The 25,563-nt window shown below is 30.0% G+C and overlaps 1 protein-coding gene across 3 annotated transcripts in view; it reads left to right on the forward strand.

The window, feature by feature from the left end:
* Positions 1–25,563, forward strand: part of LOC123006837 (Down syndrome cell adhesion molecule-like protein Dscam2) — a 73,615-nt gene that overhangs the window by 25,517 nt on the left and 22,535 nt on the right. For all 3 annotated transcript variants that reach the window (XM_044401669.1, XM_044401670.1, XM_044401672.1), the window contains exons 3-5: positions 8,803–8,974; positions 13,198–13,340; positions 25,190–25,348. In XM_044401669.1, coding sequence (XP_044257604.1) covers positions 8,803–8,974; positions 13,198–13,340; positions 25,190–25,348 — 474 coding nt within the window. The remainder of the gene's footprint in view (positions 1–8,802; positions 8,975–13,197; positions 13,341–25,189; positions 25,349–25,563) is intronic.

Genomic DNA, 25,563 nt, shown 5'->3' on the forward strand with positions numbered 1-25,563 from the left:
AGCCTACACTTTTTATTTTTTAGCACGATTTATGCAAAAGGTAGCATTCTCTTCCTTGAAAATTCTTTTGCAATCTTTTCCACGCCAATTCTTTCTCGATAAGAAATTGCAATTATTTCTAAACCAAACTTTATCCAATGAGGTGCTATTTTTTCAGAAAATGAGTTAATTAGGACGGAGTGTTACTTAACTAATTACTAAATAACAACTCAATGCAAATGTCAGTCACAACGTCACAACTTCATTTATTTTAGCAAAAGGTGAGTTTCATTTAAGTTTCTTGATAAATTATCAACGTGTAAAATACGTTAAAAACACAAGTAAAAACTTTTGCTTTTCTGAAAGGAGAAATTCCTATGACTCTAAGGTTTTATTTATTTTTGTCACTATACTTTAAGAATACAGAGACCTATTTAAAAATGATCGTGTTGAAAAAACTATTATTTATGTCATTTCTGCATGGTTAATTTGTACACAAAGAGAAGTATTGTTTAACAGTGAGTAAAATACTCTCGAATTAAATAATTCTTAATCTTCGATATACGCAAGTAAATATATTCTCCAAAATAGAAAATTATTTGCTCAACCTGCATTTCTTGAGTAGAAACATAATTGATTTAATATAAATACTTCCACTGAGTTTTAAATCAAGTAAATACAACATTAAGAGTAAATAACGTTTATTATTGAAGTAAAATCTACTAATTCTTGAAGTAAAAAATAATAATTTTTTCTGAAATATGGAACTTTTGGAAGAAGAAATTGTTTTCTTGAAATAAAAACTTACGCATTCAATTTATGAAACTGATTTATTTAATTTGAACGCATCCTTATTTGAAGCTAACAATTCTAAAGTTTCATTCAAATTAAGTATTTTTTTGATTGAGAAATTCAATTTTGTTGGGTAAATTATACAATAATCTTATTACAAAGATAATTTTATTATAAAAATAATGAACATGGCATTCGTACAACTGTTATATAAAATTATGTCAAACTAAAACATTAAAAAATCAAACATTCTAAGATTAATAGGAAATCAAAATATGTATTTTTGAAAGCGAAACATACAATTCACCTTTCGGTAGACTACGTAATAAATAGTAGGAACGGAACTACACAAATCATTTATAGAAAATGGAATTGCTCTTTGCCCATCAATGCGCTCAACTTATAAGCTGTACGTATAGTGTAAAGAATAATTAATTGTTTTTAACTGCTTACAAACAAAAATACATCCTTATGAAGCAAATATACTTAATTTGACTCATCTGAAACATTTCTTCAATCCATTCAGTAACAACATCTAAAATATTATACCGTATTAATTTCATACCAGGACAAGCAACTGTATTTACCTTTAAATTTTTGAATGACAGTTTTGTCAAGTCTGCACGATTTTAGCAATAATTTCTCCATTGTACAGTAACTGCAATTTTATTTAACTTAAAAAAACGTCTTGATCTGAGCTGCGTTGGGTCTCACTCTGGTCTCTCTGTTCTCGGTTCACGAGCATAAGCAACAAAGTCAAGGAAACCAATTATTTGGTTCAAGAAAAATTATATTCAGTGCAAGTTTACTAAATATTAGTTTAACTATGCGTGGTTTCAATTGATTCAGATATTTTTTCAAATGAATAATTCTGTATTATGACTGAAGTAAATCTGTTTACTTGAGGTGACGAACCAAATATTTTTAAAGTAAGATAACTTACTTTCTCCGCGTGAACTACCAAACTTTTATTAAATAGAATCTAAAAATATTTCACACAAGAAAATTTTTTTTAAAGTAAAACAATTCAGTAAAATTATTCGTTGCTTAAGTCAAGAAATAGTTTTATTTTAATACAAAGAAAAATAATTGTGGTAAAATAATATAGTTTCAAGTTAAAAATATGACGTTAAGACAATTATTATTCTTAAATTAAGATAATGACTTTTCTGTGTGTAGGCTATTTAAAATTATTCATTTGGTTTTTCTCTTTTGCCAAGTTGACTTTTATCTTTAATCTTTCTTTAAAAGAGAAATTGTTTACTTTTCTACACAGACTAAAAAGTTTTAAATTAAAATTTAAGAGTTTTAATTAATTTGAAATATGTATTACAAAAAAATGATATTTAAGCAAAACTAAACGCTAAATACAATTAGTTAGGCCTAAACAAATATAACACGTTGACAAGAAAACAAATAAACATGTTTAATTTCTAGAAAAATACAAAATCAGTAAAATTATTAAAATTTAAACATACTGTAATAAACATGTTTTTTGTAATACATTTTTGTGGCTCATCCTTTTAATACACTTCAATCATGCCAATATTATATTTGAAAAGCAGAAAATAATCGTTTGTGGAAAAATATCAAAAACGTGTACCAAATTTTCTTTTATGTCGACCGTGTATTGTTCATGACCAGTTTGGTTAATCATTATTTTAGTGTAACATTTTTCACATAAGATCAGCTCTATTTACTCATTTTCTTAATACCGTATTTATTTATTTTGTGCTATTTGTTAAGCAAATAATAATCTTTGATTGTTTTGTATTAGATTCATTACATTATTTTTGTATTATTCATTCCGCCGTCCCGCAGCAAACTTTTCTTATGAAAATCTCATTCAAAAAGAGTCAAAAATCTGAAATTTGCATTTTCGATTTCCGTTAATCCCGGGTGTTGTTAAATCACGTACTAGAGAAGTGAAGCAAGCAATCGCGTCTGATGCAAACGAAAGGATCCTTCCTGACTCTATTTGAATGTGCTCGATTCTGTCTCTTCAAGAGAGGATGGAATAAAAAAGTGTCAACTCTGTACACAAAGAAATATTGTTAAAGAATGATCGGTTTGAGATCATGCTTGCTGAAGCTTTCAACAATGAGGTCAAGTATGATTTCCTGGACTCCAGAGGAGAGATCCGTCATTGTGCAAGATGTATTAGGGGATATTTTTGCAGTGGAAGAGTTAATTGTGATTGGTCGGTCGTGTGGATAGAGTTGAATGTTGCTGGCTTAATAAACGGTGGCTACCAGGCATTGTGATAACTGATAACAGAGCACCACGCATTCGCGATAGCGATAGAGGGTTTGAAACTATTCATCTTCTATATATCATCATGAATCATGTTTCAAAGATCAGCTTGTCCACTTTAAATTACTGTGCGTAAGGTGGAAATTTTTGTTTATATAATTTTTATTTTTCATTTTCTAGTATTATCTTATATGCTAGAATAAATAAACGTTAAGAAATATGGGGAACGGATTTTATTATTTACTGCAGGCACAGCATTCTTTCATAAAATGGAAATTAAAGTTGCAAACACGCTAAAAAAATTCTATGCATTTTAAGCATGACTTAACGAATAGGCTTACCATATTATGCTGGCAAAATTTATGTATAGAAGTTTGTAAAGTCTCAAATCGTTGATGAGTCAAAATGAAGCAGATTGAACGTTTTTAATCCTAGAAATCTCAAATTTTCCGACACTTCGTTTCCTAAATACTTACGGAAACCCTAAACAGCTTGATACTCATGTATAATATACTCGTGTAAATGTATTTAAGATAATGACAGTGCGTAAGTGAACCATTTCAGTTAAATCAAATTCATTTTAGTACAAATTTAATTTCCTAGAGTAAATATTACTTTAAAATTGATTCTAAATGTAACTTAGTTCTCAAACAGATGTTTGTTCCGTGGAATTTTGAATTTAATGTGATTGCAGAACACCGAGCCAATGTTTGTATATAACTCCAGAAGTTAATGAGATTAGCATCAGTTTAATAGAAAAGGATAGAACAGGATTGAGATGTGACCACTCTCGGCCGCAAACATCCAACCCCATCTATCTCATCTCATTTCTTAAAATAAGTTTTGAATAAATAATTTTAATAAAAACATGAAATATAAAAAATATACATGGTTTCTATTCCTATTAGGTTTCTTTATTACCGTTCCATTCCAATATCCTGTTAACTGACTACAGTAAATACGTAAATAAATACACAGCTAAAGCTTATTAACTATTTTGAAATACAACAAACTGAAAAAAGCCTCATCAAACGAAGCTTTAAAGAATTTTTTGTTCTGAAATAAACAAATTCGCAGTAATCTATATCTGTACCTCAGAGCACAATAGTATTAACTCCAGTTTTCCCTGTTTTTGAATATAATGAATATAACAGGCACAGGTGAAGGATACATGAGTTTATGTTGCGAATAATTGTTGATTTATAAAATGTGAATAAATCATTTATTTCATTAATTTTTTATAAAAATGCAGCAGCTTGAAAAAAGAGGGGTTTTAAAGAAAGTATTTTTTAATACTATTAAGCAAATAGTATCTGTCTCTCACATTAAGGCGGTGCACATAAAGCTCAACAAATCGTGTACAACATTTCACAGTATTTTTATACTTAAAATATGTTTTTAATTTAAAATATTAAATACAACTGAATATGAGTTCAACGTTTGGTTTTTCATAACGAATAAATGACTGTACTTAAGACTTAATTTTTTTATAAATTCAACTCTGTTTTGATAATTTTGAACAATTTTTAAATATACATACGTACATTATTATTATTATTATTAAAGAAATTTATTAATTTATTATTGACTATTTATATTTTGTAATATGTTAATTTTTATTTATATTTGCGGGATTAGCAAAAACTTGCACTCATTAGGATTTGCTTTATTATTGATACTAAATTTTTAAGACTGAGACAATTTTATATCAAGTAATAAAACTCAATATTGAACTTTAGAAACAGTAAAATTTTCATTTGTCTGATGTTGGCATTATTACCAGTTTGTGTCTTAGTCGTTAAATTTTATTTTCGCAATTTTATCATTATGTATTTATGGCAAGCATTGCTTTATTACATTATGTTTATGTCATTTTTCTAAAAATTATAAGCTTTTAATAACAAAAATATTTGAAACTTAATTTTACATAAATAAATAAGCAATTATTGAACAACAAAAAAAAAGTTGAAAAGTTGACATAAACTTGACATAAAAGTTGTGGAAAAAAATTTGACTGAAAATTATCCAAGAGAAACACGGCTACGTTATATACGAGATATTTTTATGTTCAAACCAATTTCCAATTTTACTCTGTATATGTATAATTTTCAAATTCAGCGGCTAAGTAATAATTAACTACTTATGTAAACTATAAACGTTCTCACAATAATTTTTATTTTTTTTTTAGTTATACGACGTACTAACAAATTCAGATATCGTGTCTTGAAGACTTACCCCCAGGCAATTTAAAAGTAACATTATATTACTTGAATAAAATTTCTATAAAACAACAAAATACTAGTATTTTTTGTTTGTACGTATGGTTTTATAGTGTGGGTTTCAGAAACTTTTTTCTTAACGTGTAATTGCTTGTTTTATATTCTTGGTTGCACAAGTTTCATTAGGTCACTATGTGCCAAAATTGTCCGTTATTACCGCAACGGTCCGTGTTTTTGCCATATAAAATTTTATTGGACTAGTTCTCGTAAATGGCAACAAGCAGGCTTTTTGCCTGCTGCATATTGATTCATAAAATTTAAAATTTTGCTTTATTAAAAATTTGAAAATCATAAGTACTACTTATACATAATAATATGTATGTTTTTGAAGAATTAAGCGCGGCATTTAAGAGATAGTCAACCATAATAGCATGCAATTACTTTTTCTTAATTTCATTATACATACCTACCTAGATAGACCGGAACCACGACTGTGTGGCGGCAGTTTTCTCAACTGTGTGTCCTCTCAGCTCTTAAATGAAACAATTCAATTAAGTGGAAAACGGAGTTAACTGTATGAAAAAAAAAATGTAAAAAATACGCAGAAATTTTTTTAATCTTATATTTAAGGATGATTAGAAGATTTCACAGTATTCCATTCGCGGATAATTTTAAAATAATTGTTTCTTGAAAAAAACTATAAATTTTTTACCTTAAATTTAATAACAAGATAATAAGTAAATAATAAATAAAAAAATATCCAATTACAGATCTATTTTTACATTACTTATAAAAAAATGATGGGGTAACACATAATTATTCTTGTTTGTTGGGGCAACTTATTTCTCAACAAACAACTCAATTTAATTCAATTGTTAATAGTTTCGATTGTTCGAATTAAAGGAACTGAAATTCTAAATCACTGCATCACATTTCGTCTAAAATCTTTTTCCGTGCTCCTTTTTTGTGGATCGTTGTTGATAGGACTTTTGAATGTCGTTGTGTCACTGAAAAGTAACACTGCAGGGGGTGAGAAAATGTGAGATTCGCTAGTTGTAAAAATTAGAACGTCTTTGAACGCTGAGCTGACTGAAGTATAGTGTGGACCCCACTTTATCATTGAGTAGATCACGTACTAAATGAGATAAAACTGTTATCGATTTCCTGTTCCTTACAATACATTTCAAGAGAGTTCCCAATATTCGCTGGAGGTGATAAACCGCCGGAAGTGGTCGGCCTCACCTTGCACATTCATTGACTTGCGCAAGCAGATATCTTTGCTTCAAGTTAGAGCGAACTCACTTATCGAATCAACACTTAAATATGTTTAAATTAAATGGACGTTGTAAACTAGGGATGCCTGTTTGCTGTTCGCACCGGACATACGCCTTACGAGTAGACAGATATACAAAAAGGTTTGCTCAATACATTCGAAAGGCTTCCTTCCGCACTTGACGTCTCGATGTTTGCTCCACTCACACCTCACTCCAAATTCGCACCTCGCACCTCAAACATAATAAATAAATAACACAACTGATTGTGCGAGCGTTATATACTTTCCACGAAGATTTTTCATAGTTTAACAATGTTACAGCTTTATTTACAAAAAACAAAAACAAGAAAACCTAAAATATGTAATAGCTTTGATTAATCTCCCAAAATTCATCGATTGTGTTATCACGTTCAAAGTTTGTATAAATAAAATTAAAATAGATAAAAAAAACTGTTTTATACTTAATTAAGAATTGACTAACTAAATATGAGGTTTTTTTTGTGTTAGTACACCCGGGGAAAAAACTATTCACCAGTCTAACTTTGTACTCGGGCTGCGCTTTGTCGCAATAGCGTTTCAGACTAACTAGTTGAAGAGCAGGTAATATATCGAAAAACCCTTATTTAGGAAGTTGGTTCGGACCCGAAAAATGTCTTTTTGTGAAAATTACTTCAAGGAGCATACGTATACATTAAATAGTGATTATAATAAACAAGGTTGCTCAAATTATCAAATTACAAATACATAAATTTATTTAAGAAATGTATTTTGCAAGTATACAGTATGTTCCCGGATTAAGTTTACAAGAGGAAAAAAAAATTTACCTTTGATTTTACGCCAAAACTGCAAAGGAAAAACATTTTTAGCTTGACTTGACTTTTAAGGTTCTTTATCTACAGCTTTCAAAAATCAAGATTGTAGAATTAGTTTTAAATACCAGAATTTTTTAATAAACTGTGAATTTTGCCAATTTCTATGAAGTTATTTCTTTTATAATCAAAATTCTGAACTTAATAATACATTTAATAAGTCAAAAGGAAACAAATTTTTACCTTAGATTTTACGCCCAAAAAGCAAAGGAAATACTTTTTTTCTATAGCAGATGTTAAACTATTTCTTTATAAACTTTTTTGAGTAGATAAAGTAACACTTTAACAGCAAGGGTTGTTTTTTTCTTTATCTGAAACGAGCAAATCTATTATTAAAACTTCATTATTCTGACTCAGTAGAAAGAAAAGTTATTTTTTTTTTACTTTTGAACTTGTAATACCTAATATTCTTTCTTTGCTTTTCAAGTCCCATCACATTAGCGATTTTATTTTTTTGACAACGATGTCACTTGACAATTAATTAATTAGTTGAATAATGTTTGTTTTTGTTAAAAATGACTGCTTTTTTCAGAAACTGTTTTTTTGACTTGCCATTTATTAAAAAAATATGCGTTAACTCATCTGTCAAAGCGACATCGTTCTCAAAAAAATAAAACGCCAATGTGATGGGATTTAAAACGCAAGAGAAAAAATTACACTAGTTTACAAGATTTTTATACCTTAGCTGAAAGTTATTATTTCTTATAGATTTTGAGGCACTGAGTTAAAAAAAAACTATTTAAAAAAGTTCACCATGTTACGTTTAAGAAATAAGTAATTAACAAAAATACGAAAACCGCCAAAGAACAAATTAAAAATGAGTCCATGATACTAAAATTTGCATTTTCTCATTTCAAGGTTCATGGGCACTTTTAGAAATATGTATGAGTCTAGTAATATTATTCAAGTTAATACCTATATAAAATGATATTTTTTTCTAAAACAAGTTTTGTAGTTCTTTTATTTTGAAAAGATTTAGCGCGAATCTAAACGAAAACAAATACATAATAAATGAATTAGAGGACAAAAACGATCTAAAAGAAAATGCTATTCTAAACTCGTATGGCTTTCAGGGTTTTATGAAATGTACAAACAGAAATATTTGGAAATATACGTTTATATTCTCTTGGGCGTAAACTAGGAGAATAACAAGTGAGAAAATCAAATAAATAAATCCGGAATTCATATAGGGTGTCTGTTCAAATCCCACCCAAAGAACAATAAATAAAAATAAACACGCCGTAAATAAATTTTAAGCGTTGGTCACGTACGTCGGCTGACAGTGATCGAGATTAGGTTTTTCTCTACAAGATAATTTCGTAGACTGTGGTGTTTGGTGTAAGGTGAAAACAGAAAGATGTGCAATCGTGCAAAATATAAGAAAGATAGCTTATGATGTATTACGATCACGTTTCAGAGGCGGCAAGCCAAAGCCACGGGCCGGTCTTCTTGCTCGAACCTCCTGCTCACCTCACATTTTCCAATACCACGGGCTCGCAGGTCAGTTGTTCGGCACATGGATCTCCAACGCCGCAAGTAGACTGGTTGCTACAGGATGGCCAAACTGTCACCGCTGTGCCTGGGCTTAGGTAAGTCATTTCTCCACCTCCAGGCTTTGCGATCTTTAAAAATAAATCCTCTCATCCATGACATTTACGACAGGAAAGCGAAAATGCGACCTACAAACTTATTTCCTCTTTTCTATAAATAATACACAAATATACTCAAATCAACTCGACAAAATTGAAACAAAGCCTACAAATATATAATACAAATGTATTATGCGGTTACGTATTTTTTCGTCCTTATCTTTGATGCCATGCGTAATTGATGAAGGTGGATGTGTCGAAAAGCAGAGACAGTGTACGACTTGAATTGAGCGAAGACGATGTCTCAGGAGGCCCGGAAATAAATCGAGCCTCGGTAGAATATCGAAGTTAGAAGGCCTCATCGCCTTAGCGAATTAAGGTTTTATGTTAATTGGTGTCGAAGGGTAAAGGCACGCAGCTAGGCTCTTAGTTTTCAGTGGCTATCATATCACTCTTCACATTGTATAATCCGTTCGTGTCTTCCAAAGGGGATTTGTATCGTGTCACATAATATCTGTAGCACTTCATCCATTGCTGAACTCATTCATTATTCCATTTTCTGAAAAGTTAAAAAAGGCTCATCCAACGGCGAAAATGTAATTAAAACTCTAGTACCGTCAACATTATATAATAAACACAAATTCCAGCCAGATCCAACTGAAATTCTTTATTAAAATTTTCACACTTGACGTCGTCTCATTCTCATTGAAAGGATCATTATGGTGCGAACATTGTGTGTTTAAAAGAATTTATATTTTTAGCTGTCATTTACTTGAACTCCCATAATTGATATTAGCTATAACGACCAATGGTATAAATTAGTGTATGTGTTAGGTGGATGAACTGTACCGATACTTCAATTACTTTAAATAGTCACTGTGAATTTGCGTGACCTGCTCGAATGCAAATGTCAACTCTGTAGGTGAATTCGTTTCTATCTTTGCAATGATCGATACTGGATACATGTGACACAACGAGCCGTATAAATAATGGACTCTGGCAGGTCTATTATAAATGTATGGGACCGACCCGGAAACCGGAATAAGCTCCAGCAGACAGATCGAGAATTCAAAGATTGATGCTACTAACGGATCAACTAAATCTAGTTTTATTTTCTTTTTCCGTAACGTTAAACAATTTTATATAATTACAGATAAATGACATTTAAATTTAAACAAATTTTGTGTTTAGCTTATCAAGTCATCAATGTTATACTCCTACTTACAGAAGCAGGACAACATACAGAAAGGAGCAAATAATGGAAGCAGTTCTTTCATTCAAAAATAATTGAAGTCAAATTAAAATTGTTGAAACCATATTTACTTCATTAAATATTTAGTTGTGGTCAAAAGTATACCAAACTTGATTTATTTAATACCATATTTATAGTTTGTTCAAAGTTTTCCACTCAAATGCCACTGTTTTGTTTAAGAATATAAACAAACTTCGTATGAGCCCACACAGTTGTGATTGTATGATGATTGCTTAGAAGGTGTACAAAAAAAATCTTGAATCAGAAAAAGGTAATATGTATAATAAATCTTCTGGCAGATATTAAACCATAAGTTTAATAATAGTCATAATTCATAGTTTAAAACACAACTGTAAAGGCTCAACCATTTTCTTTTTTTTATTAATATACTAATTAATCATGTCTAACGTCTTCATGACTGAGTTGTTCTTCTAGAATTAGACCTAGTAAAAACATGAAAGGAAGAATTTTTTATTGTCATTTTTTTTACAATGCATTTGTTTTATGGCGTTATAAATTGAAGATAATTTTGAAAACATATTTAAAAAAATCATTAATTCATTAACCCTCAAAATCAAAGCCAAACAAAAAACATTCATCAAGCGAATTATAAAATTATTCAAAAGTAGCAACCAGTAGGTTGCCCCGAGGTATAAATATTTATGTATGTTGGACGTGTGACTGACGTTGTGCCACTCCTATATACACACTAGTCTGCCCGATCATGCATTTCTATCATAAAATGGAATATAGAAAAGAACACATAATAATCTGGATCGATAATTCGGTTTTCCCTACTTTTTTCCCATTCTCATTGCTATCAGATATGAGTATTATGCGTGGATCTGGATGTTGTTTTTGTTATCTATGGCATGTAGTTTTCTTTGATTTTTGTTTGAGTTTTGTTATAATAATAACCCAGTGGCGCAGCCAGAGGTAGAGTTTAAGGGGGGTTTACCGATGTAAAAAATTTCGGGCACTCATTTAAACGTCATTTCAAAAAGAAATATAAAAAAACAAGCTTTTATTTAAAAAAAATGTACTCTAAACTATTTTTTTTTAGTCATAGAAGAACTTTTGTTGCTTACAGCTTATGTTTTTAAAATTTATAAAAGCTTTTAGAGCGGTTATAACACTACAAGTATTGAACAATTACTTTGCTTAGTCGACCGCCCCCAACGCTTTTAAAAATTTTAAAAACTTAAGCTGTAAGCAAAAAAATGTTCTTCTGTAACAGAAAAAAATTATTTGTTGCTTTTCAGTACATTTTTTATAAAAATTAATTTTTTATACATTTTTATTTCCCACTTTTTTTTTCTTTATTTATTCTTTTGTAAAATACTTTATAAATGTCAAACTCAAAGAAAATTTTTATTTATTGAATATAATTGAATCTGTTTCAAATACGGATGTTAAAATTTCAGCCCGTAATATATTCGTTCCTGTGGAAGATGGGGGGTTGATTTTGCCCTTACAAGCCCTATCAACTTGTAGGGATTTTTCTGTTCCACCGAGTGGAGTTGATTCCACCTTCCATCTTAGGGACCGAGATATTGATAACTGTTTATAAATTATTACTTAAAGTAAATATTAAAGTGGTTCAATTTGACAACTGACGTCTTTATAGTAAAATTTGACTTTTTTAAGGTATACTTTTTTAGAACATTTTGACGTATAGGCGCCTTTTGTGTTGTTTACAATGTCGGCCAAAAAATGGATTTATCACGTGATGAACATTGTGCGACAATTTTTTCCAACTTTAAACGTGAATTATTTCAATAACAGTGCATCAATGGACTTAATTCGATTTTTTGATGATAAAGAACCATTAAAAACTATTGTATATTGGTGATATATTAAATTCAATTGTAGACGTGATTTACTCATTAAAGAATTTCGGAAGATCATCCAAAATCACTGTTATTTCAAAAAACATTGACGTTGATGATGTGCGTGAAATGATATTGCAATATCGTTATGTGAGACTTGAAAACATATAGTATACTACAAACAAATTTTCTTACAGGCATTGTCAAAAATGTATATTGTTGATGTTATATGTAGTCTCATTGTGAGGCGTTTATTCATTAACATTATTATTAACGTTGCTGCAATGGATTTTAACAAGAACCTGTGGAACGTAATGCAAATAAGAAAAGTACTGAAAATTGAGTTAATTATTAATATAATAAAACAGACTATATCTTCCTTGAGCACAGCATCGAGCTGTGAATTTTGTAGCCGTAAAGTGGCATCAATTACAAAGTAACAATGCATCGATTTCCGCATCGCATAAATTCGAAATAAAAGAACCCATAGATCAATGTCGGATCTGTAAACTCAGTCTAGGCTGAAAAGAACGTTTCCCGTTCCGTTATTCAAATTGGTTTGCAAACGACCACTATGTTAGACTATGCGAGCTGCAAAATGAATGCAGAAGCTTATCATCATGGTGATCCTGCTTCCAGGCCTATTGTGTCTCCACGTATATATCATCGTTATCAAATTACTGAACCTCCTTATGCATAAAATGTAAAAAAGTACTTGTGCAAGTATATGTCCATACTCATGTAAAAAGAGAGAATGATTGTCTTAATTGCATCAGTGGTTATTTATTAATTATTTATTATATATTCAAAAATTGTTTAGCGAAATAATTAATTTTCAATATAATTTTTATACAAAAATCATTAATGTAAATTTTATACTTTGGTATTGCTTTTTGACAGTATTTCCAACATTGTATCACACTAGTCCAGTTGAAGCTATCGCAATATAACTTGCACAGTTTAAAAATACAAATTTTAATGTTAAGCATGCTTGAAGAGCAATTTCTTGATTTAACAATTTAGAATCTAGCATCAAAGTTTAAAAATTATATGCCAAGTGTAAATCTCGACTTTACTAAGTTTTCATAAGTCATGATGATTGATGAGTGCTTGGAATTTATACAAACTTTTATATTTTTCAGACAATCACTGGGTAATGGAACTTTATACTTTCCACCTTTTAGAGCAGAAGATTATCGAAAGGACGTCCACTCCACCGTCTACCGTTGCAGAGCATCCAATTTAGCGGGTACTATTCTCAGCAGAGACGTCAATGTAAGAGCCGGTAAGAACACCTTTTGACACTAGAAATAGCATTCGCTAAAGTTCTTAATCGTAATATTTTATAGTTAATAAAATATCCATCAAATATATCACGCTTACTTAGATCTCTTAAACAAAATATGATAGTATATTGTAAGATTAATATTATAATAGTAGTTTTTATTTGTTTAGTCATTTTTTCATGTTTTTACTTCATTTTGTGGTTTGGGTTTAAAACACCCTTAATCTAACTAAACATGGCAACAAATACCAATTAAAAATGTTTAATTAGAAATGTAGAGCTAGAATGAAGTCTGTTAATTTTCTATTGTGCTTGGAAATAACTTGTCATTTTGGTGGATGCGCCGGGCTAGAAGTACCCAAACTTATTTTTACCACTAAAATAAAAAAATTAGCAAATTAGTGTTCAATATCAATTCATTTGCACAAATATATTTTTGGCATTTTATGATGTATTATATTGTTAGAAATAAATTAAAAAACACTTTTAACTTTAGACACTTCCATTGACAAATTGTCCAAGCGTTTCGTGATGATCACAATTCGACTGACAGCGGCTATAGACACTTATATAATATGCCTTAACATAAATAAATTGTGTCATATCATAATTTAAATAATAATTACTTCTAGATCTTTAACGGACATTATTTCTTACTAAATTATCTAGACCATTACTCAATGTTATTACCTAATTTTTTTTTTAGAAAATTACAAAAAAACACAAATTTTTAATTTTCATTTAATCCACATTTTCTCTTTCTTTATGCACATAACACCTAAAGGCGTTTTTTTAGCAAACTAAAAGTCTCACAAAAAAAAAACAAAAAAAACATAATCTGTTATTAATTATTTTATTATTCATTGAATGCCGAAAACCTGGAGTCAGAATTTCGGTGGGGAATGCGTAACTGATGATGTCTTTAATTATAGACCCTGTAGCTCCCTAGTGTTAATGTTATAAATTCTATTTTTCATGGCTAAAATAGTCTGTACTCTTATTAAAGCAATGAAAAAAGCTATTTTCACCTCAACTCTCACGCATACATTTAAATATTAACAAAGCGATTTTAGTTGGTATTAGGTACGTACACATCTTACTTTTAAAAATCAGTTCTAACAAAATTCAAAATTTTAGTCGTCATTTTTTATTTTTATTTATTAATTATTGATCTTATCATGATTGTTGATTTCATCAGAATTTTTGCTTATTGAAAATGAATGATGATAAACCATAAATTTGTTGGTGTAAAAGTAAATGTAAAACCGACAAAAGTCTGTAATTATACGTGGACTGGCAACCTTACGATTGGCGTAGGTCGTAGCTGGCATCCCCCATTTCTGCTGAATAATAGAACGTGTGGCGGTTGTGATTTCCCTAGACGGTAGTACATAGCGCGAGACACATTTATGAGAAAATAAAACGGAAACATCGAAGCTTAATAACTATTCAAAGTGTTGTTAAGTGTTAACGCTGTTATTAAATATACCAGTTTCGTATTTGTAGTAATTACATCACGCAAATTGTTGTTTATCTAGCATCTAAAATTGTAGGATGCAAATTGACACACGAAACATGTTTTGACGGTTTATGTAAACATTTTCCTTCCGATCGTTACACTAGTTTGTGCTTTAAACCAATCTCAGTACCTACAAAGTGTGTTTGTACGTTATTATAGCCACCTCTGTTTAGGGTGGATCATTTCAAGTAAAAATGTCAAAGGTCAAGCAGTATTCAAAATTTTACGATCAAAATCATATTTACTTTTAATTTCAACTTTTAACTTTATTAATGCTGCTCTCGACTATCATGATCAAACATCTCTCCAAGGATGTAACAATTACTCGCTCAACAGTTTACTTTAATAATTGCTCTTATGCAAACTCAGTTACAATAATGCACACACCTCTCTGCTCCAATCGGAAGGCAAAACGTTTAACCTCGTCAATCACTGACACTAAACATTTCAACATTTCTAAATATATATCAATAAGGTACGTTTGTTAACCTATAGCAAAATAAAGCTGCCAGAACACATTTTTTTAATGATAATCAGCTCCGAATCAGTTGATTCGGAAGGGATTAAAAAATAGAATAGTGGCATACACGAGTTGGATTTTTATATATTTATTACACGTACAAATTAAAAAAATATATTATTTGGAATGTTACTTAAAAATTGCTTTACATGTGCAAAAGCGAGAGCAAAAGTATGACGTCTTTACGCCAGATGAAATTGCCATTCCTACTTTTACGCTATAACAGTTAATTTTTTTGCATATATATTTTTAAATTTTATTAATATAATCTGCCAGTTGATTGTTATCTTGTTATGTCAATTTAATACACTACATATAAGTAATAATGCATGAAAAAAAAATCTGAAATAACCACTGCAACTGTCTCTGAATTTGAATAATTCACTAGTTGCGCTTTCTTGCCTAATTACACCTCAGTTAATCAAGTTTCCACCACTATTAGCCGAATAATATAAACTAACAAAAACGACTAAGTTCCTGTCTGTCATAGAGGATATTTTAACTGGAGTAAATAGCAGCGTGTCAAAAATTTATTACTTGTCTGGCAGGTATTTGTTAATACAAAAATAGGTATACATCAACTTAAAATCTCTAATCTCTAATCTTAATGGACTTTAAACTTTACAATATTTTATTATCAGGTAAAGTTTTTTTGAGAGCTTTACATATATAAAGATAAAAGAGTTGCTGACACAAAAAAAAACTAACAAAATATAAAAAAACTACTAAAATACCAAATGTAAATCTACATTCATATAAAAGTAAAAACAGAAACGTTGTCAAAAATATCATTTGTACCACTAATTTATACCCGTAGGTACTACAATGACAAAAAGCTATAGAAAAGCTTTTTATAACACAGCAAGTGTAATTAAAACGTTTAGTTTAAAGCATGAATAAAATTCGTCTAAGTTATCCAGCTTTTATGGAGCACAGCAGCTTTATTACATTCTGCAAAAAACTGTATTAAATTTCTTCAATGTTCGACACAGCTTCAAATTGGAATCTATTTGGTGTATGTATTTTGACTTCTTTTCACATGTCTACAATTAATTCAAACAGTATTTATTTTACCTAATTTTTTTTGTTTAGGAAGCAACTTAATACAAACTTTTTTATAAACCTGGTGCGCTAATTATCTTAGTTAGTAGTCTTACCTATTAAAAGTTTTAAGTTTTTTTTTAGAAATGTGTTACTAGGTACTATTTTTGTGAATTGCAAATTGTTGTTTTTAAATAATATAAAACTAATTACTAAATATCCTGAAGTGGTCAAAATTTTAATTGTCAAAACCTGCACGGGTTTTCCTATCCAAAAAAGTCTTTTTTACTGCAGATACTCGTATGGTATAACGACACAATTCTAAAGACAAGCGCTTACATGTTAAAAATCTTAATCTTTAATGGTTTTTGCTAAATTTACAACTTGATAATATATAATTGGCGTTATATCACATGAGACATGTGTTAAAACTTGCATGATAACATTACTACTAAATTGATATTACTAACTACAATGAGATAAATTCAGGCCATCGATCATGCATTATAAATTACAGTTTTCATAATATATAATTATAACTTAATTTCTAGCATTTGTTTAACATTTAAATCACAACATGCAAAGTTTAATGAATATTAAACGCGTAGATCAATCAGAAAGTGTCTCAAGTGGCGTTATTATACAGTGAAAGGGGTCTTTGAATGTCCAACAATTTTTCATTCTTTCAGCTTTCTAAGTGTGCATTCAAGCATTTATCCACACTATCCTGACACACACCCTTCGCTCGTCCGCTGTTTACGTAATGCAAATTTAAATAGCAAACAAAAATCTTAAACCTACTCCTGCAGCTTAATATTTGAAGATTCTCTGGGAAATTCGATGCAGCCAATAAACGTGACGTTCGATTGCATATCAAATTGTCGCAATTCTGTTAAAACTCAATTTAGCTAGTTTTCAAGCATCCCCCAATTGATGTTTAATAGTTTGCATGATTACGGATTGTCCCTCGGGGTGCGTTCCATATATGATTTTCAGAAAACGTTATCGGAAAATTCCATTTTAAATAACGTCGTGTCACATTTTCGAACTCGTCTTCATAAATCTTTAATGTAAGTAACTTACAGATCACCCCATGAGACCTTAGACTCGGTTATAACTTTAATACTATTAAAGATATACGACAAACACGGGATTCTTTAGAATTAAGCCGATTTCTATCCTCTTACCCTAAGAAGGCTTTGATATAGTTTTTTGCGATCGAGTGGACCATGTACAGGCATTCAGAATAGGTTTCGAGAAGCGCTTTGCATAACGACATCACAGGTATTTTTTTCCCGTTCAATAGACAAAGTTTCCTCTTCAAAATCATGGAAATTGAATTTTTGAATCACATGCCAACTACAAAAGTGTCTGTTCAACATACAATACGAGATTTAAACAATACGTTTTGCAATTATTCCAGTTGTTGACTATTATGAAACAGGCGAGATTAATAACAATTATTATTACTAATATCACAACGTTACAATAAACAGGTATAATTTTTTAATTTATTATAACACGTTACTATATGTTAATAACTTAACAACTAGTTGCATTAAAGTACATTTAACCGTAGTAGTAGGTACTATTAAGAAAAAATAACACAGCAGAATACATTTATCAGCTTTCAATTATACATATAAATAGTATATACCAAGATTAAGAAACGAAGTCTGTCTTCATCGAGATTCTCAGAGCGTTGTATTCAACGCCTATTGGCGAAGATAACGAAAACAAAAATTTCAAAGTGATTTATTTGCTAACTATCAAATGTGACATCGAGATATAAAGTGTCATTAAAAACTTTTTTTTTCTATCTCTACTATTAATCTTTTGGAAATATTTAATACTAGTGTTTGAAATTACTATGGAAATTGTCGATAATTTTTAATTAAAAATATTTTTAATATTTCAGATTGTTGGTGAAAACAATAAGCAGGGATCTAGCTCTGATTTCATACTTAAAAGTCTGTTCAAATTTTGTTTTGATCTTTGTCTTGCCATTTCCTATTTTTACAAGAATAATAAAATTTAGGCTATTTTGTTAGTAACTCGTTTACCATAATTATTAATTTGAATGCAAACGAGTTTCATGAAAGTAACTTGACTTCTAACTCCATTTTATTAATTCACCTTTACACAGTGCTGAAAAAATGGCGCACTAACTAGGTGGGATTTTAATAACAAAAAAGGGTACATTAACATGGAAAAAGTGTTTTGAGTAGAAAGTACAATTTTTAAAATGGTTGATTCCTGGGGAAAAAATAAGCATCAATATGCCTGACAAAAATTAATGTCAGATTATTTTAATACCAAGTCGTAAATGTTTTAGTAATTTTTGATGTTATGTATATGGCTCTAGATCCTACATTAAAAGATCTGTGAACTGAATAAATACAAAATGAAAAGTGAAAAAATATTCATTCAAGTTTAAATCCGATAATACACTTTTAAAAGAAGATTTCATGAGTTGTGGGTAAGCTTATCTATAACAAACTTGAATGCACACACAGAAAAAGACGATAATATTGGTTAAAATAGAAAGATACTAAAATACTCATCGGAAGCAAATTAGGATAATTTTTTTAATATCTTTGAATTTTGTGATCCAATATTTTATATGTATTACCACATTCTATCCACACTTTTGAAGATCTGTTACCACAAAGTTCAAGAAGAAAACATTCCCTAAAGTTAGAAAACTTTTTATTTCGACTCAACTACGAATTTACTTACTATGTGGAAGATAGAACTGTAAACGAAGTGTCAGTCAATTGTAATTTATTTTCACAATTTCAAGTTCAACTTTTTTGATACTTACTTATAATTTAAAAGTACAATATGAAATCTTTCGTAGTCGCTGATAACAATTTTGTTTCATCACATTTTAAACACCAGTACACATTAAAGAACTTTTTTTATATTTTAAAATAATGAAAACAACACCTTCAATTGCTATAAAACTTTTAATACATAAACTAGAGGTTGCTATTTTAAAACCTACATATTTCCCTTCCCTCAAGGACATAAACTCACAAAAAAAACAGATTGTTTTCTAGTAAACTTGAAAAATCAACAGTCTCAAATACGAAACCTTTTTTCCGTTTATAAGAATGTCATTCACATATTACAAAGTATTACTGTCGTTCATTTTAGTTTCTACAATATTAAAAAAAGTAAAAGTAACAACAAGAAACAAATTCAATATAATTTAGAGAAAAAGTCTAACGATAAAATTGATCAATAAAGAGATCAAATGAAAACCAAAAATTATATTGTGAATAACAGAATAATTATCTATACTGCTAAAACAGTAATAACAGCGCCATATGAATGATACTAGGACTAAAATGAGAAGAAGAAATAAAAAAAAATTCTTTTTTATAAAAGAAAATGGACTAAAATATACTTTAAAGATTATACATCAATTTTTTGAAAACCTTACAAAAGCATTTAGACTGTTCGTATGTGAAGCTTAGAATCTTTGGGTGTTTCGTGTGAGAAATTAAAAATATTTAATTTGACACCTTAATTTGGTGAATAATCTTAAAATTAACGCTTTTCCAGCTGTGTCATTGATTGAACCATTGACCAAAATTATATTGTGAATAACAGAAAAATGATCTATACTGCTAAAACAGTAATAACAACACCATATGAATGATACTAGGACTAAAATGAGAAGAAGAAATAAAAAAAAATCTTTTTTAAAAAAGAAAATGGACTAAAATATACTTTAAAGGTTATACATCAATTTTTTGAAAACCTTACAAAAGCATTTAGACTGTTCGTATGTGAAGCTTAGAATCTTTGGGTGTTTTGTGTGAGAAATTAAAGATATTTAATTTGACACCTCAATTTGGTGAATAATCTTAAAATTAACGCTTTTCCAGCTGTGTCATTGATTGAACTATTGACCAAAATTATATTGTGAATAACAGAAAAATTATCTATACTGCTAAAAGAGTAATAACAGCACCATGTGAGTGATACCAGGACTAAAATGAGAAGAAGAAATAAAAAAAATTCTTTTTTAAAAAAGAAAATGGACTAAAATATACATTAAAGATTATACATCAATTTTTTGAAAACCTTACAAAAGCATTTAGACTGTTCGTATGTGAAGCTTACAATCTTTGAGTGTTTTGTGTAAGAAACTAAAGATATTTAATTTGACACCGCAATTTGGTGAATAATCCTAAAATTAACGCTTTTCCAGCTGTGCCATTGATTGAACTATTGATATAGTAAAGCATACATCCTGTGCTTGATCTTGATGAACTCTCGAATTTTTCTGTCTCAAAGTTTCAGGTCATTGCTCAAGGCTTGATTGCATTGTATCGCGTTGACGATACCTTGAACGCCTTGGACGAATTTCACACCAAAGAGATAAATGAAATGATGTTTATAAAAAGGTCCGTTATATTTTCAAAGTGATATTTTGAGCCAAATCCCTGCTTTCTCATTCCCTAATACAAAACAATGAATACTCGTTCCGACATCTACGTGTGCGTCAGCATGCATAAAATATTGAGTTACGAGTGTTTATAGCCGCAGCGACGCGAGACATCCTTTCGTAAGCAATTGTCTACCCTACATAACATCCATTTATAATTTAATAGGATCTTTACGTTCTTTAAGCTGAATAAAAAAGTGTGCATTCATTTTAATTATTTAGGGTGTTGGGAGGGTTGTTTACCCAGCATCGGACAACTGCGTGTTTGAAGCGAATCCTCGAATATATCTGGCTTTGATTTACACTTACGAACGGCCATTATTTGAAAATGGATTGGTATCGATTTACAGAGGCAATGCCATCACTGGAGGGTGGAATAGGTACACAAAGCTGGAAGCAGTAATTGTTGGCCAATACACACGCCAAACGATTTTGCATAATAACAATGAGAATTTTGCCATGCCTTTGTACCACCCGAGCCCGAGACACAAACACTTTAATATTTGTCAGATCAAACCGACAAAACTTCAAAATGGATGTTTTCAACGGTAATCGATCAATAAGAAAATTGCAACGAACTCAAAGGCCTTTGGCAAAAAAGAAAGCGGTGCATCCCGATTTTTTATTATAATCAAGCGGTATTGGTGTATGGTTAGGCCCTTTGATGTTACTCAACCAGACCGTGGTGTCTACTGGGAGGATCAACCTACACTGCAACGAAACAAATGTGCGAAATTCATGTTTGAATGGGTTCGAATGAAGGCCTTCCCGGGCGCTAGATCGCCAAAGAGATTGATGAAGCTCCGATTGAAACAGACGGCTCGTGTGTATGTATTCCTCTATGCCATCGATCCGGTAATTTGACGGGAGAATGTAGCACCACGCTGTCGATTTTACGAGACTCCGAGTAATTTTTGCCAGACGTAATCTTCACGTCATCAAATATTTATTTATTTAAATAAAATAGCAATTGCCTAGAACCGTCGCAAGAAATTGCGAGCATTCAACATTTTTCATTCCCACCGAAATATTGTAGAAGATGAAACATCAGAACAGAAATTATGAAGGCATTGTTGCCTTAAACGGCGATACTGATTGCGAGGACGAGATACATAATCAAGAAAGAACTCATTAAAAGTGTGGTGAATTATGTCCTCTCACCTCATAATCTTTCCCCACTAAGACTGGGTAAATATAACATTATAAGGAGACAAAAAATTTATGAAAATTTACAATAGGAATTAATTAACCCAGTTTAAAATGCATTTGTGTGAAAATAAATAACATTACCTTTTATTTAGTATAGGAAGATTTTACCGATAAAATGTTAGTAATACCAGTAAATCTTATATAAGCGAGTAGAGAAATTGTTCAAATGCCATTATGGCAGTCTGCGACTGTTAGTTAATTATTATATCATATAAAAATTTTAAAAAATATTGTTATAAAAAAATCAGCGATAGTAAAAGTTACCGTTACCAAAAGTATTTATCGTTTATGCATGAAAAATTAGCGTTGTTTGTAAAGTATCTATTTTTTATGTATAAAAAAAACATAAACAGTACCTAGTTTTGTTTTTAATATAGCAATTAGTATAAGTTAGCATTGGTGTATTTTACCTTTCAATAAATCAAAACATTGAGAAATAAACTCTCTTATATGAATGCTCTTATAGTTGTAGAGACAAGTAAATAAGCCCTAAATGCGATTTCCACAGTGTCATTACAACTTTTCCCAACGTAGTACAGCTAAAGCATGAAAATCTGATTCTGCTTAAATCCTGTGAAATGCAAACAAATGCCTTGTAACAATGAACAGTAATGTCCAATAAAATTAAATAATTTTTCAAAAAATGCATACCTACTTAGTTTTTAAAAACACTCAAAAGAATTGAAATATGACAATTTTATAACTGGAATCAATATACATAGATAAATATTTGCACTAACGACACTGGCTCTCATAGAGAGTCTTGTAGCTTCAAAAAACAGCCGTTGGGTTTTGCAGAACACTAGTAGAATACTGCCTAAAGCCGCATAAAAATCATTCGGATTAAATTCTGATTGAAAATGGGGCAGTTTTTTATTCACAACATTTATTTTTGCGCTTAAAATTTACATACACATACTACGGATGAAGTTAGTTCTTGTTTTCATTGCGTTTCAAGTACGATGAAAATTGAAAAATTAACAACTATAATATTTCAGTATGAATACATTGTGAGAAATAAATATATATGTATATTAACTGTTTTTCTCTCAAATTAAGTTGAAACCAATTGCACTACAAAAATGTTTTAGTTCTTTGACGACTGCAATAATGCAGTTATTAATATAGGCCTGTTTATAAGAAAAAGCTTTTGTCCTTTTCGAGAAATATAGCATAGAATATGGAAAATCATCAGCTTATACTCATACAGGATGTTCCGTTTTTATTGTTACAAATTTAAATAGGTGATAGGATATTCAACTCTAAAACAAAAGTTTCCTATAAACATGTATCGAAAAATGCTTGGTAAGGGAGCTACACCCCCTGAAAGGGGGCTAATAGGTTTTTGCTAATATTTCAGAAACCATTTAAGATAAAATTACAAAATTTGGTACAGATGATAATCTTTATACACATAAACGAATTCAAACATCAATTGTCGAAATTTCTAATCAGGGGCGTCCGAAACTGGTGGGGTTTAGGGTAAAAAAATACCCTATCTATGTCGGCTCTAGTTTCTTTAATTATGCATTGACCAAAATGGTGGTCACTTTGAACAACTCCTTTAGATTTAGGCAAATTCATTTAATTAATGTTATTATTGTTACTGCAATGTAATGTTAATTAGTTGAGGTTGATTAAAAAATATGAATTTCTTGCTTATATTATTCTGTAAATTCTGATTTATTTGAATGTTGTATTGGTGTGTAACATAAATTTTAAATTAATTTTATTCAAAAACAATAGGTCGTATGTCGACACAAGAGAGACTTTTCTGTGATAAACTATCGAACTTAAGATTTTGTTGCTGAAAGTACCGAGAAACTAAAGCCAAAATAAATAGGGTATTTTTTTACCTTAAACTCCCCCAGTTTCGTGCGCCCCTGATTAAAAATTTCGACATTTGATGTTTCAATTCGTTTAGGTGTATAAAGATTAATTTTGTAATTTTATCTTAAATGGATTCTGAAATATTAGCAAAAACATATTAGCCCCCTTCCAGGGGGTGTAGCTCCCTTACCAAGCATTTTTCGATACATGTTTATAGGAAACTTTTGTCTTAGAATTGAATATTTTATCACCTGTTTAAATTTGTAACAATAAAAACGGAACAGCCCTGTATAGTTTGATAATGCTTTGTGCCTTTTTTCCAATACATATTTAAATCAAATAAAATATAGACAAAGCTCTTACTACTTTCTTATGTAGAAATGAAATAGCAAATAAGAAGAGTCTAAGCCACTACTTACACATTTTGTTCTCTTTGGTATAAAACTTTTAAACCCGTTTTCTTTTAACTTGTTTGCTCAATAAAGTAAAGTCGTTATTCTCCAAAACATGACAATACATATATTGCAAATTTGCAGTCAAACTTCTAATCATGCTACGAAGATATTATGGCAATTCTCATAACGGTAAATGCAAAACAATTTTTTGTATCAGTTCATCAGCACATTTTCTAACTAAACCAATCTTCTTGTAACGACTTTGTGTAGCACCGAAAATTGTAAATAAATATTGGAAAACATATACACGTTCACGATATTATAAGTAAATCCTCTACTGATAACCTAAATAGACGAGTTTATGTGTTTTAACTTAATTAAAACTATCTATGTCCCAAAAATTAAAATGGCTTAATTTTACAGAACCGCTTTTTTTCCATAAAATTACATACATCCTTGTATTTTTTTTTGTTCCAAATATGCTCTTTAATTATGTTTATAAAACGCAAAATTATTTTATGGTGTTTAATTTAATATCTCACTGCTAATATGAGAGTTTTTATTAATAAAATGTGTACAAGAACGGTGTTTATTAGATTAATTAATATGACTATGTTTATTTTAAATGTTTTAAGCATTTTTTTAGTTCAATATATGGTGTATATACAAAGTAAAATTTTTACAAAAATAAGTTGATTCAACGAAAAAAAATATTACTAGGTTAATATTAAAATTTTAAACAATTAATTAGTGCTATTATAACAGTATTTGTAAATAAAATTAAAAAAGCTTTCAGAATTTTACATTTTGTTTTTTTTTTTTGATTATTTGTATTGATAAAATGGCAAAATAGCAAAAATTTGTTTTTTTTTCCAGTGGTGAATCAGCATTACGAGGTGCAGGTGTACCACACTCATGTATCAGCTGGCAATACTGCTGTATTAGGCTGTGTAATTCCCGCATTCGTTAAAGAACACGTGAGTGTAACATCGTGGTCAAGAGACGAATCAATCCTTCTGCCTGGGTCAAACATGGGTGAGTATGTAATTAACTAATTAATGATTCTCGATAGAGTTTCGCGTAGATTAGATTTCCGGGTTCGCCCCGTGAATTTATTGATGCGGGACGTTTAACGCAACGGTAAATAGATCTGCTTCAGATCAGTAAAGTGGCTTATCCTAAAGAGATTAACCGTCAATTGCTTCTGCAACCTCTCCTTCCTAAAATGTTTTCTAAACCTGGTGTTCGCG

This window comes from Tribolium madens, unplaced genomic scaffold, assembly GCF_015345945.1.
Source record: "Tribolium madens isolate multiple individuals breed KSU strain unplaced genomic scaffold, Tmad_KSU_1.1 Scaffold_2;HRSCAF=44;Tcas5.2_LGX, whole genome shotgun sequence".
NCBI lineage: Eukaryota > Metazoa > Arthropoda > Insecta > Coleoptera > Tenebrionidae > Tribolium > Tribolium madens.